The sequence below is a fragment of the Myxocyprinus asiaticus genome, chromosome 44 (assembly GCF_019703515.2).
Source record: "Myxocyprinus asiaticus isolate MX2 ecotype Aquarium Trade chromosome 44, UBuf_Myxa_2, whole genome shotgun sequence".
Lineage (NCBI taxonomy): Eukaryota > Metazoa > Chordata > Actinopteri > Cypriniformes > Catostomidae > Myxocyprinus > Myxocyprinus asiaticus.
Genome location: NC_059387.1, coordinates 2,863,118 through 2,877,550, shown reverse-complemented (window position 1 = coordinate 2,877,550; position 14,433 = coordinate 2,863,118). Strand labels below are relative to the sequence as shown.

Below are 14,433 nucleotides of genomic sequence, written 5' to 3'. Positions count from 1 at the left end.
AAGAATGTTGGGGCTTGATTTTATCCATCAGGAATTGATGGCATGGTGAAAGTGATCTCTAGAGTGCAACAGTCATGTTCCGAAAGAAAAATCCTATTCATTTTTTCCATAGGGTGAAAATATTTTAATAATAACTTGCAAACCTTTAATAACAGACCTACCGTGAGCTCCGAGGTTGTTAATCAATGGTATATGCTTCTGTTGAAGCCATCAGTCAGCATTATTTCAACTTAATTAGCAAAAAAAAGCATGTTTAATAGCTGCATTTCTGCTGATGAACTACACTACCCATGGTCCTAAAGAGAAAGATCCACCAATCAGAAAATCGCTGCCAACAAGGTGCGCCAAAAGAGCTCTGCAGTGACCGCCCACTCCCCAATGATGCACGGTTAATGATGCAATCAAGTCGGTCTCCCTACACTCTCAAAATACTTACATATTTGCATAAATCTAAATAATACAACAACTATTTTGTAATTTAAATCAATACTTTCATATTTTTTTCGTCATTTTTAATTCAATTACATCATTCGCAATGCTTCATGGGAGTGTAGTTATTTCCCTCAATAACTTTGTTTGTAATTTCATCCAATTTTCAAATATTGTTTTGCTTCAAATCAAAGTTTGTAATATTGTGATTCCTATCGTAGCTGGTTGGTTTAAGTCATGGCTCTTTTATGGAGGATTTATGATGTCCCTAGTAAAAAATGAATGGAAAAATTACTTCTGGAACCAAGATGGTTGAAAAAGTGGGCGGGCACTGTTGCGCTTTGTATGGCAGGCGGTTGAAGGGGAGGTGTTGAAAAAGTAAGGGATTGGTGATGTCAGTAGAAAGAGCAAGTCCTTTCAGAGGTGGAGCAAGTTATTATATGTTGATGAAATATTATGAAGACTAACAATTTTGTTCTTTAAAATTATGTGCACTGAAGAAGCATTCACAACAAGACCAGGAACGTTTATTAAGAAACTAAACAGGGTCAATTTTGATTTCATGTTGACTTTAACTTTATTTGCTACTCTTTATAGCGGTGCTCTAAGTATTTTTTCCCCCACTTAAAAACAGTTTTACCCCCAATTAAATAAACAGTACTTTTGACAAATTCTGTACGTGTAAAATGCTATCATCTAAATATTTTGATTGCAGAATAAATTAATTATGGATGACAAATACTCATCCAGGGTATTTCTACAACAGCATTGTTAACCAAGAACTTTTGCCTCTTTGTGATGTGGCGTATAAAGTCCAAGACCACTTGGACCACCATTTAGGAAACATGAAAAAATTACTAAGAGCACCTTGATTTAAATTATAATTTTGAAATAAAGATAAAAATGTTGGTAAAAATAAAGGATCAATGCAAACTCCAGTACCAATAACTATAGCTTGGCCCGCTAGATAGGCCGAGACTTCCCTTCACATACTCTGCTGTACTTCTAAGACTGTACTTTACTTTATATCTTTTACTGAAGTCATCATGGAAAGACTGAAAGGCGAGACAGTGATTCCAGGTACGGGATATTGACTGTCATATGAAGTGGTAGGCTAGATGGAGTTTGTATCTGTGTCCAAGCTGGCACTAAATGAATGTAGCAGTAGCAGATCCTTTGTCTGACCATGTGCTGTGCCAACTTTCCCAAATGCCCTCATTGTGCTTTTCACTAATGGTGTGTTCTTGTGTTTTCGCAAAATGTGTTTTTTTGGCAGCTCACTTTGGCAGCTTATTAGCATACGCCAATACTAACTGACAGAAACAAACAAATCATCTTCATTTGTTCATATGTTGTGCTTTTCTTGTAATTTCCACTTCGTAACTGCTTAGGAAGTAGACAGTTTTTTTTTTTTTTTTTTTTTTTTTCATGTTTTATTAGCATTACCTAGCCATCATGGGAATTGCATGCTGTTTAAGCTGTTTTTTTAGCACGGTAGCCACTGTAAGATCTAAAAAAAGGGATGAAGGGAGGTTAACCGCAGTTTAACAATGTTTCTTGTGGAAGCCCATACAGGTGGGCTCTTGTTCACCAAAACATGTAGATCCCAGACTCTTTTCATCAGGAACCCTGCCATGGGTCACCTGCAGAACATCAAAATCAAAATCAAATCACTTTATTGTCACACAGCCATATACACAAGTGCAATGGTGTGTGAAATTCTTGGGTGCAGTTCCGATCAACATAGCAGTCGTGACAGTGGTGAGACAGTACCAATTGCAATAACATCAAATTAACACAACACAATTTAAACATCTGATATACACATAATTACACTCAACAATATACAAATAATAACATACACTGTACAGTATACAATACACACTATATAGATACACATTATTCAATAAAAATAACAAATAAAATATATATAAAAAAAGTATATATAGTATATATAGAATGTACAGTATTGTACTGTATTGACATTCAGCTGTCGGTTGATTAGTCAGTTGTTAAGAGAGAATATAATATAATAATAATATAATTTATGACAGTCCGGTGTGAGATATAAGAGTAAGAGTAATAAAGTGCAGTGCTGATGTATTTGATCGTGGGAGATCAAGAGTTCAGAAGTCTGATTGCTTGGGGGAAGAAGCTATCATGAAGTCGGCTGGTGCGGGTCCTGATGCTGCGATACCGCCTACCTGATGGTAGCAGTGAGAACAGCCCATAGCTCGGGTGGCTGGAGTCTCTGATGATCCTCCGAGCTTTTTTCACACACCGCCTTGTATATATTTCCTGGAGGGAGGGAAGCTCACCTCCGATGATGTGTCTGGCAGTTCGCACCACCCTTTGCAGTGCTTTGCGGTTGTGGGCGGTGCTATTGCCGTACCAGGCGGAGATGCAGCCAGTCAGGATGCTCTCTACAGTGCAGGTGTAGAACCGTGTGAGATGTGGCGGTTCATTCCAAACTTCCTCAGCCGTCTCAGGGAGAAGAGGCGCTGATGAGCCTTCTTCACAACGACTTCAGTGTGGATGGACCATGTGAGTTCCTCAGTGATGTGGACACCCAGGAACTTGAAGCTGCTGACTCTCTCCACTGGTGCTCCATTGATGGTGACGGGACTGTGTTCTCTGTCTTTTCTTCTGAAGTCCACCACAAGCTCCTTTGTCTTACTGAAGCTGAGGGAGAGGTTGTGCTCCTGACACCAGTGTGTCAGAGTGTGCACCTCCTCTTTGTAGGCTGTTTCATCATTGTCAGTGATCAGACCTACCACCATCATGTCATCAGCAAACTTAATGATGGCATTGGAGCTATGTGTTGCCACACAGTCATGTGTGTACAAGGAATACAGACATAAACTGTTCCAAAACCGGTTAGCCAAGTTATAGTTACTGTGGAAATGGAAATCATGCCACAAGAGCTCAGCATTAACTGTCTATCGCCATGAAGCATTGTAAATGACGTAATCTCACCATTCTTAAACTACTTATAAATTTGTATATATAAACTGTATACACTGCCTAAGACTTTTGCATAGTACTGAATATTATACAGATATTATACTAGATATTAAGTAAGACAGTTGTTTTATATCATCGGCTTGAGAGTGTCAAAAAGAAATATACATTTTAGATTTCAACATTCCTTGTGCGAATAGAATAGAATATAGAATAGAATATTGTGATGAGGAGGAGGGCATGGCCGGGCCGTGAGGGTGCACGCCTGGCACTGAGTTGCCCCAATCAGCAGGAGAGAGAGATAAGGAGGAGCCGGGGACGCCAGGAAGGGAGAGAGAGAGAGACACGCGGCAGTGTGTGTGTGTGTGTCTACATGTCAGCGTGAAGCATTGTGTTATTGTGTGTGACTGAAAAGTGCAACAATAAATGTCTATGTGTACTGTTCAACCCCGGTTCCAGCTTCCTCCTTCCCACACAACAACTTACCTTGTTACAAATATAGAACTGAATAGAATGTAGAATAGCCCTGCAACAGATGTCATGGCCCCCATAGAGCCCCTCACTGAACATCATCAAATCAGTCTGGGAGTACATGAAGAGACGGAAGCAATTAAGACAGACTGAATAGATAGAAGAACTGTGGTAAATTCTCCAATTGGAACATCCTATCTGCCAACAACCAAGAAAAACTGTGTCTGGGTGTACCTAGGAGAATTGGTGCTGTTTTGGTGGCAAGGGTCACACAAAATATTAATTTAGATTTTTTGTATGTTTACTCTGTATAATGTCAATTGATAAATAAATAATAAAAAATAAAAATCCTCACTACGGTATACAACATTTTTCACAAGTGCCTAAAACTTTTGCACAGTAATAAATACTGAAATATCAGAATATACAATTAATATTAATTATATATTGTTTTTATTTTTATAATCAGCTATATTATACATCTACAGCACAGGTTTGACTTCATGATGTTTGGTCACAAGACGCAAAAACCAATGACGTTTGATGTTATTGATGTCCAACCTGCACTGAAAAAAAATAAAAAATAAATACAATAAAAATAATTGGTTACACTTTATATGAAGCCCATATTTATAATGCATTGTAAAGGCATTATACATGCATAATATTGCATTCATAATGTCTCGTAAAACACATTATATTAAGTTATAACTTCTCATAAATAATTCTAATTACAGTTATAATACATTATAAGACTTCCCCTTATTCATAGTTATACTTTTGAATATGATGCATTATAACACAAGCATTATAAAATGTTAACGCAGTTGAAGTATATAAAATGAATCGTATAAGTGCTGTTTAGTGTACACAGTCAAAAGGCTTTATGACATGATCATATTATAAGTGCTCTTTGTCTGCTTTAAGTAAAGTTACAAAAGCAATATCTTCTTATATCTAGCCATAACATAAACTTGTAACATACAAAACATTACAAGTCAAACTTATATAATGGAAGTTATTTATAAAATAAGTCTCCAAATAAGATTCACAAACATTGAAGTTTACTGAGCAGGGTCCAGTACAGAATCAGTTAGATTTTTTGTTTATTCTTGTGATTACACCCAAGACGATTGGCTACATTTGTAATCAACATACATATATAGAGAGTTTCTGATATATTTCAACCTTGTAGCTTTACAAGTGTTTTTTGTAATATCTCAAAATGTACAGTGAATGGATGTTATTTTGTATTTTGTGCATGTGTACTGTATATAATTCCCAGCATGAGTTGTAATGTCTTATAACCACTTAAAAATATCTTCTAGACGTTTATAGAAGACATTGCTTTTGTCACTTTACTTAAAGCATACCTATTATATATAGTACAAATATATTTATAATACATTATATCTTCTGCAGATAAAATTGGATGTTGATTGTGTTATAATGCATTATACTTTAAGGTATAACTATGAATAGGTAAGTATTATAATGTATTCTAATTGTGGTTACAATTAAGTTATAACATATTATAAGGTGTATTATGAGACATTACTAATACAGTATAATGCCTTTACAATGTATTATAAATATGGGCTTCATAGAAAGTGTTACTAAATAATTTTCTTACAGGGTATTTTAGTCTCTTTTTATTTATATACAATCTTACAACAAAGTAAATGACACAAAATATTTTGTCTTGTTTTCAGAGAAATCTAACAAAATTTGGCAACCTTTATACTTATAACAAGAAAAAAACAATACCAATTGTGTTAATAATAATAATAATAATAATAATAATAATAATAATAATAATAATTCAAAGGTAAAACAAGTTAATTTTCTTAACCCAATTGGCAATGTTTTTTTTTTTTTTTTTTTTTTTTTTATGTTTTAGCTTAAACCCCAATACATTTTGTTGGATTTTTCTGACAAAATGTCTTATTTCATTCTGCTGCTTAAATATATATTTTCTTTCTTTTTAAAGGATGTTATCATATTTTTCCCAGAAAAAGAGACAAAAATATTATTTTTAATCATTATTTTGCAGTATGCATAATAGTCATCATAAATACATAGCTCATCAATAATTTGATTTTAGAATGAATAATTATTTAAATTTCAGTCTGTTCATCACACAAATGGATTGTACAGCTTCAGAAGATTTGGAATATAGTGCATGAGTCATATAAATGATTTTACTGTTATTTTATGGTGTTTTCTTTGTGGTTTGGAGTTTGTCAGCCTGGAGTCACTATTTGCTTTAACCTTGAAACAAAGACGTTGATATGAGATATGGGGCTCTTACGATGAATACAGTTAAAATCTATTTTACTACTAAACTACTATTTTTATTTCCTCATTATCATTAATGCATTTATCAATATATTTAACAAGGTAATTTGTGGTTTTTATTTGTAGATTTTTATGTGATTGTAATGCAGTCAGTTTTATCTTTTCTGGTTGTATTTCAAGGTCACTGAGACTGTAATCTTGCATTTTGTGTTGCAGGCATGAACGTATCCACACCAAAAAAGGCAGCTACATGAAGTCTGAAAGTCAAGCGTGTGATGATGTGGATGATCTGGCAACCCTTGAGGTTCTAGATGAAGTAAGACTGTATATAATCCCCCCCACACAAGAAGGGCCACAGAACACACACACACACACACACACACACACACACGTTGGTGCAGCTATCATTATGAGGACTCTCCATAGACATAATTATTTTTATACTGTATGAACTATAGATTCTATCCCCTAACCCTACCCCTACCCCTAAACCTAACCCTCACAAAAAACTTTCTGCATTTTTACATTTTCAAAAAAACATAATTTAGTATGTTTAAGCGATTTGAATTATGGGGACACTAGAAATGTCCTCATAAACCACATTTATAGCATAATACCCTACCACATTTATAGCATAATACCTAAAAGTCCTCGTAAACCACTTAAACCTGCCCACACACACACACACACACTTGCTTTAATCATTAATAAAAAGCTGACATGTCCTATAAACATCATACAAAATTGATACATTAAAAATTGTTAAACCTTTGCACTTTTTCAACAAATGGTCAGTGAAAGGAGGTACTTAACCTTCAGAAAAGGATGTTTTTCCACCTCAGGAGATTAAACTAAATATTAGATGAGCTGTTTTCTATTTATTTTACATTAAGTTTACCTAAGGTACTGTATATAATCTCTTAAAAAATAGTTATTTGTGTGACCTTGTTATTATAAGTAATAGACATTAAATAAACATAAAATTAAAGGAATATTCCGTGTTCAGTACAAGTTAAGCTCAATCGACAAGAATGTGTGGCATAATATTGATTATCACAAAAATTAATTTTGACTCGTTCCACCTTTCCTTTAAAAAAAGCAAAAATCTGTTACAGTGAGACACTTACAATGAAAGTGAATGTGGCCCAATTTTTTAACATTAAAATACTCACCGTTTCAAAAGTATAGACACAAGACATAAACAATATGTTTGTGAGAAAATCACTTACTAATTTTACAACTTTGTTACCATGGCGAAGTAATGTCAACAAACCCTAAAACCTTAAAACGACTGTAAAAAATAAGATTTAAACAACTTTACAGCTCAAATGATACAAAAGTTTTAACAGAAGAATTAATGTAAGTGTTTTTATAAAATTATAAGCTTTACATTTCTGAATTTAAACCCTCTAAAAATTGACCCCATTGACTTCCATTGTAAGTGTCTCACTGTAAGGCAGATTTTTGCTTTTTCAAAGAAAAGGAGGGATGAGTCTAAATTAATTTTTGTGGTAATCAACATTATGCCACAAATGCTGTCAATAGAGCTTAACTTGTAGCGAATCCAGAACATTTCTTAAAAAACAAAACAAAACAACAACAACAAAAAAAAAAAGTTGCAAATAACAGCGTTTAACATTTAGCCTAAATTAAGCAATTGAAACATTTATTTAAATGTTTATTTGTTGTTATTTATAGACTTATATTTCCCATAAAAGAAAGAAAATATTAGTCTGATCATTTTTCTAACAATAATTGTGGGTTATTATTAATTTATTGATAATTTAGGGAATGGTTGAGCTTGATGAATGCAATCAAAGTACAGAGACACACATTTTTACCTTGTTTGTGGAAAGATCCAGTCATGGACTTTTCCATTCCTCTGACAGACATTTTTCAGACAGACTGTCAAGTGACCATAACTCATCCCAGCAGTCTCATTTTTAACTGTCGGATGAATAAATAGACAGATTAGTGAACAATAACAGGGTTTGTATTGAAACACATTAAAGGTGATCTATCAATGCAGTGGGGGTCTTATTGACTCTGGATATATTTCCTCATCCATTATGGCATCCATTGGTGTTGTGTCCTTGGTCTGATGTGACCAGATGGAGAACTGTGATGTGTAGCTGTACCTCCATAACTTATACATAGTTGAAATTTTTTTATAAATAAATCAAGCAAATCAGGGTTTTAAACTATATTCAGACATCTCCCACATTTTACCTGACTTTTAAATAAAATGGAGCCTATTAAGATCACAATGTGTATGTCACGAATGCAGTAGTCTAGATAATAAATCAACTCAATGTGTCTGGGTTTGGTCATGCATGAAAGTGAAGACTCCTGTGCCATATTTGACAGTATTTTTTTTTTTTTGTGTAGTGGTTTGATGAAATGGCCATCTGTGATTTGTAATTGTTTCTCTGTCAGAACACTGTCACAGAACAGCTACAGAGACGTTATGCAAAGGGACAGATCTACACATACGTCGGAGACATCCTTATAGGGGTGAATCCCTTCCAAGAAACAGACCTGTACACCCCTGAGGTGTGTGTGTATCCAATATTTCATTATGGAACCATCAGCATTTCATAGTCTACTACATCCTGCATACTGTGACAGCACTCCTTCTCTGTCTTTCTTTCTTTCCTGTCTATTTGTGTCTTACCTGTCCATTATTATCAGTTCTGCGTCATTGTACCCTCTGCAGTGTTCATTTCCCTTTTCCTTTGTGTCACACTCTTTCCTCTCTCTAGATTCTTCATTTTAATCTAAATTATAAGTGGTGTTTACTAAGGCAAGCATTGCTATTGCTCATTCAGAGGTGTAGGGATTTGAACAAGCCTCAAAACTTAAGTATTAAATTTTGTTAAATTTTATTGCAAAATATTCAAGTATATACAAATAAATAAGTAGTTTGAGAGTGTAGAGAGACAGAATTGATTGTGTCATTCACAATGCATCACTAGAGCGAGCAGTTGCTGCAGAGATCTTTTGGCACACTTTCTCAGATTGGGGGGCATGCACATCAACAGGTTAAATGTGTTTTTATTAATTTTATTTTTTTTGCGTGTTTTTTATAACAGAGGCTGATGGCTTCAACAAAGCTAATACTATCAATTAACAACCTCCGAGTTTACGGTCAGTCTGTCTTTAAAGGTTTATATGTTATCGTTAAAAATCAACTCCAAGATGGAAACAAATTAATGGGATTTTTACTTCTGGAACCAGACTGTTGCACTCTACAGAAACCATACGATCCACAAAATGTCCTGTCACTTGTTGCTTGTCACTGTTGCAGCTGATTCAGACTAAAACTCAAATTACCAAAAAAGAGAACTTTTATCACTTGTCATCGTGTCACATTTGGTTAGAACACTGTTTATGGTGAAATATTCCAGAATGTCATAGTTTTAACTTAATTGGGCAAGTAAGCAACCACCCGCAACAACCTAGCAATACACCAGCCCTTACAAATATCCAGAGTTCTGGCAAACTTTTTGCAAACTTGCTGCAAATTCACCACTTATTATTTTCACATGCAAATGAGATTTGTGGCAAACTCTTCATTATCACCAAAGGTTTGTTGCAGGTACACCACTACCGGTGAAGAGCTGAAAACTTCTGGCAAACATTTGCGGTGAATCACAACCTCATTTGCATGTGAAAAGAAGCTTGTTCAAATCCCTACACCTCTGTATGAGCAATAGTAATAGCAATGCTTGCCTTAGTAAACACCACTTATAATCTAGATTAAAATTACATCACTTTATAAACAGGCTATAAAAGTATTAGATAGGAGATCTTTGCTGTACCATCATTGTGGTATATTAAATAAATAAAGGTTATTAAGCTTTGAAAATTGTATTGTTTATTTAAATGTTAGGTTAGTTTTTAAAATAGTTCATAACATTGCTCCTCCTCCTTTTAAAAGATTTGTACATCTTTGCCCAGAACAGATGACAAGGGTTTCTAGATCTACTGCATGGAGAGATTGCAGAATTCCTAAAAGAAATTCTGCATTTGCACAATCTGCCTTTTCATACAAGGCAATTAGAGAATGGAATAAGCTACCCGATGATCTTAAAATTTGTGTAGATTTTTATACTTTCTCCAGAAATGTTAAAAATGGGCTTTTAGGACTTCAAACTTGTCATCATTCATTTTGTACTATGTTAGTATATTACTGTTAATGTATATGTGTGTATGTATGTATATATATTTGCATGTTTTTTATTTATACTATTTTATTTACCTGTCCAGGAACTGCAGATGGAAATTAGCTAGTAGCTAAATCTGGTGCAAAGCATCTTTTCTCTTGTGAGATTAATGTTTTTTGTGCATGGTCCATCACAAATAAATGACTAAAATAAAAATAAAGGTAAATAAAAATAATGAGTGGTGACATTGTCTACCAGTTTGCAACAAATTAGCAGTAAGTTTGTCAGAACTTTAGATTTTTTGAGAGCAAAGCACTAACAAACACTAGAAAACAACTTAACAACCACAAAGCAATGAACTAACAACCACTTTAAACACCTTTAAGGAATATTCCGGGTTCAATACAATTTAAGCTTAGTCGACAGCATTTGTTGGGGTCGAGCGCCGAACTGTGGAGAATGAGGTCCTGGGAAGCTGAGTAGTTAAGGATTTACACCTGTGCTAACACCTGTTTGTATTCCCAGTGAGCTGTGGTGGAGATAAAAGGGGAGGAGATGGCAGCCGATGGGAGAGAGAGCTGAGCTTGAAGCTGTATGTGTGTGTGTGTGTGTGTATGTGATTCCAGAGATATGCCGTCTCCTTCTTCCTCATTCCCTGGAACAAAGGGATTTTCTACAGTGTGTCGAAACCCGGGATTGAGGGAGATTGCCATCATGGAGTCCTCGGCGCTGGGCGAAATCATAAAGACACTCGCCGACATCCACCAAATGCAACATCAGGCCCTCCTGGAGCTGCAAGCGGAACAAGAGCAATGTTCCAGGCCCTGATGCAAGCCCAGGTGGAGGACTGACAGGTGATCCGGAGCTTACTGCCATGGGGGGTACTCCAGCAGCGACCCCGACCGAGCCCGCCGTTCCCCAAAAATAGGGCCACAGGATGACTCCGAAGCCTTCATAAAACTCTCTGAGCATGCCGCGGAGGGGTCGAGGTGGTCCCAAGTGCAGTGGCCAGTCGGAGGTATTTGCTGGCCGTGGACCACGAAGCCGATGGAGTCATCAACCTGGTGGTGCTGGAGCAGTTCGTCGACCGTCTGCCAAAGGGAACAGTGGAGTGGGTCCAGTGCCACTCTCTGGTGTCGCTGGAAGAGGCAATCCAGCTGGCAGAGGACCACTTGGTGGCGTATCTGGGAGCCAGTGAATCCTGTACTCTCTCTCCAGCTCTCTCTCTCCCTATCTCTCTTCCCCTTCTCCATCCCATTCTGTTCCTGTCCCTACCCCATGGCGACGGGGGTTCATTGCCACGAAGCCTGGTCCCAGGGCATTTCTATTGCTCCGACCCCCTCTGTCTCTGTTCCCATTTCCTGCGAGTTTGGTGAATCTGGGGCCACAGGTGTGGGGGTAAAGTCTGAGCCAGTGTGCTGGTGCTGACGGGAACTGGGACACATCCAGGATCAATGCCCGGTGATGGATGTGGGGGTGTGTGTCCGGGTCCCTGACATGTCACAAGCCCCTGATAGAGAAGGGATGTACCATTTACCAGTGAGTATCCAAGGGGGTACATACCAATCCTTGGTGGATTCGGGTTGTAATCAAACTTTGATTCACCATAGCTTGTTTCAAGGTGAAGCTTTGTGTACAGCACGCTGGGTGAAGGTGAGGTGTGTGCATGGGGATATACATGAATACCCTTTAGTGCCTCTTACTGTTCAATTCCAGGGACAAAAACATAGAATAGAGGCGGTGGTTAGTCCCCACTTCACCCATCTGCTGATTTGGGGTAAGAATTGGCCAGCATTTCAGACATTATTGAGGGGAATGTGTACGGATGGGTCCTGCAATAGTGTCTATTGATGGACTACACACTTGAAATGGAATACATAGACTATCATTTAATTGCCAACAAAAGCCTTCATCAGCCAACATTGCCAACAAAATCCTTCAATGGCCAACTAACAAAAGACAATGCATCTATGTGAACTTCTGCAGCTAATCCAGGATGGACTTCAAAGACATTAGTCATTAATAGTACGGTTCATAATTGTTTTTTTTTTTTTTTTTTTTTAAACACTGGACCTTAACACTTAGTTTACTAATCTTAAACCATGACCTGCACTGCACATAAATAACTAATATTAGCATTATATTCATGCTGGTTAGCCAGAGGGGAACTGGCCCCCACAGTGAGCCTGGTTTCTCCCAAGGTTATTTTTCTCCATTAACCAACATCTTATGGAGTTTTGTGTTCCTTGCAACAGTCACCTTCAGCTTGCTCACATGGGTTCTAAATACAATTATGATTTAATTATTTATTTTTTATAGACAATTTACAATCACATTTAATCAAACTACACAATGCTCACTGTAAGACTTTATAGATATTACAGTTTCATTTTTTGTTAATGCATGATTTTCTGTAAAGCTGCTTTGAAACAATGTGTGTTGTGAAAAGTGCTATACAAATAAAAATTACTTGAATTTACTTTTAATTCAGTGTGGGATTTGTGCAGCGCTGACTGGGGAGGGATTGCTTGAGCTGTCGATGTCAGCTCCACGTCAGGGAAACCCAGTGGGAAGTGAGGGCTCCACTCCATCCCTTGGGGTATTTCCCTTTAGAGCAGACAAGAGACGAGTCTCTCAGGCACGCCTTTGACCAAGTGAGAGTAATTGATGGTCAAAAGCTCCAGCCCAGTGTTGCGCCTTCTTATCCCTACTTTTCAATTATTGGTTGAAAAGTAGGGACCTATCGGTTACCTGAACACAAGAAAAAAGTGGTCCGAGAAGAACTCACAGCCATGCTCAATATCGGGGTAATCAAGGTGTCCCACAGTGACTGGTCCAGCCCCGTGGTCTAAGGCCGACGGGTCGGTCCGGTTTTGTGTGGATTATAGAAAAGTTAACGTGGTGTCTAAATTCGCATTGACAAACTGCTCGATTGGTTAGATGTGGCTCACTTTTATTTGACACTGGATTTAATGAAGGGATATTGGCAGATCCCCTTGACTCCATTGTCCTGAGAAAAACTGCCTTTTCCACTCTGTTTGGGTTACACCAATTCGTTACCCTTCTGTTCGGTTTGTTAAGGCCCTGGCTACGTTTCATTGACAGAATTCTCTGCCCACATGCTGCATATGCTGCTGCCTGCCTGGATGATATTATCATTTATAGCAATGATTGGCAGCGGCATATCCAACATCTGAGGGCCGTCCTGAGATCGCTGATGGGCAGGACTCACTGCAAATCAGAGGAAGAGTGCAATTGGACGGGTGTAAGTACGGTATCTGGGTTTCCATTTGGGTCATGGACAAGTGCATCCCCAAATTGATAATACAGCAGCTATTGTGGCTTGTCCAAGACCCAAGACCTAAAAGGAGGTGAGACAGTTCCTGGGGCTGGCTGGCTATTATCGTAGGTTTATAACTAACTATTCGGATGTCACCAGCCCACTGGCTGATCTCACTAAAAAGGAACACTAGATCCAGTCCAGTGGATGGAGCCGTGCCAAAAGGCATTTACACAAGTGAAAGCTCTGCTGTGTGGCGTGCCATTCTTGCATTCCCCTGACTTCTCTCTCCCTTTTGTGTTACAGACAGATATGTCAGACAGGGGGTTGGGGGCTGTATTATCCCAGGTAGTGGGGGGGGAGGAGCGCCCCATGCTGTACATTAGTTGGAAGCTCTCGGTGCGAGAGACGAAGTACAACACGATAGAGAAAGAGTGTCTGGCCATCAAATGGGTGGTCCTCACCCTCCGGTACTACCTGCTTGGGCGGGCCTTCACACTCTGTTTGGATCACGCCCCGCTCTAATGGCTCCGCTGTATGTAGGATACCAACGTGTGGATCTGTCGTTGGTATCCGGCATCTCAGCCCTTTAAATTTGAGGTGGTCCACAGGCCAGGGGCGCAGATGGCTGTGGCTGATTTCGTTGGCAGGCCCAGGACGACACCCCGGCCTGAGTCGGGTAGTGGGGGTATGTGGAGGTGGGGGGGGGTGGTCGAGCGCTGATCTGTGGAGAGTGAGGTCTGGGGAAGCTGAGTGGTTAATGATTTACACCTGTGCTAACAACTGTTTGTATTCCCAGTGAGCCATGGAGGAGATAAAAGGGGAGGA

The 14,433-nt window shown here is 38.0% G+C and overlaps 1 protein-coding gene across 1 annotated transcript in view; it reads left to right on the top strand.

Annotated features, from left to right (window-relative positions):
• Positions 1-14,433, top strand: part of LOC127434232 (myosin-IIIa-like) — a 160,368-nt gene that overhangs the window by 76,610 nt on the left and 69,325 nt on the right. Inside the window, exons 10-12 of the mRNA XM_051686810.1 lie at positions 1,471-1,509; positions 6,376-6,475; positions 8,596-8,712. Of these exons, the coding sequence (XP_051542770.1) occupies positions 1,471-1,509; positions 6,376-6,475; positions 8,596-8,712 (256 nt within the window). The remainder of the gene's footprint in view (positions 1-1,470; positions 1,510-6,375; positions 6,476-8,595; positions 8,713-14,433) is intronic.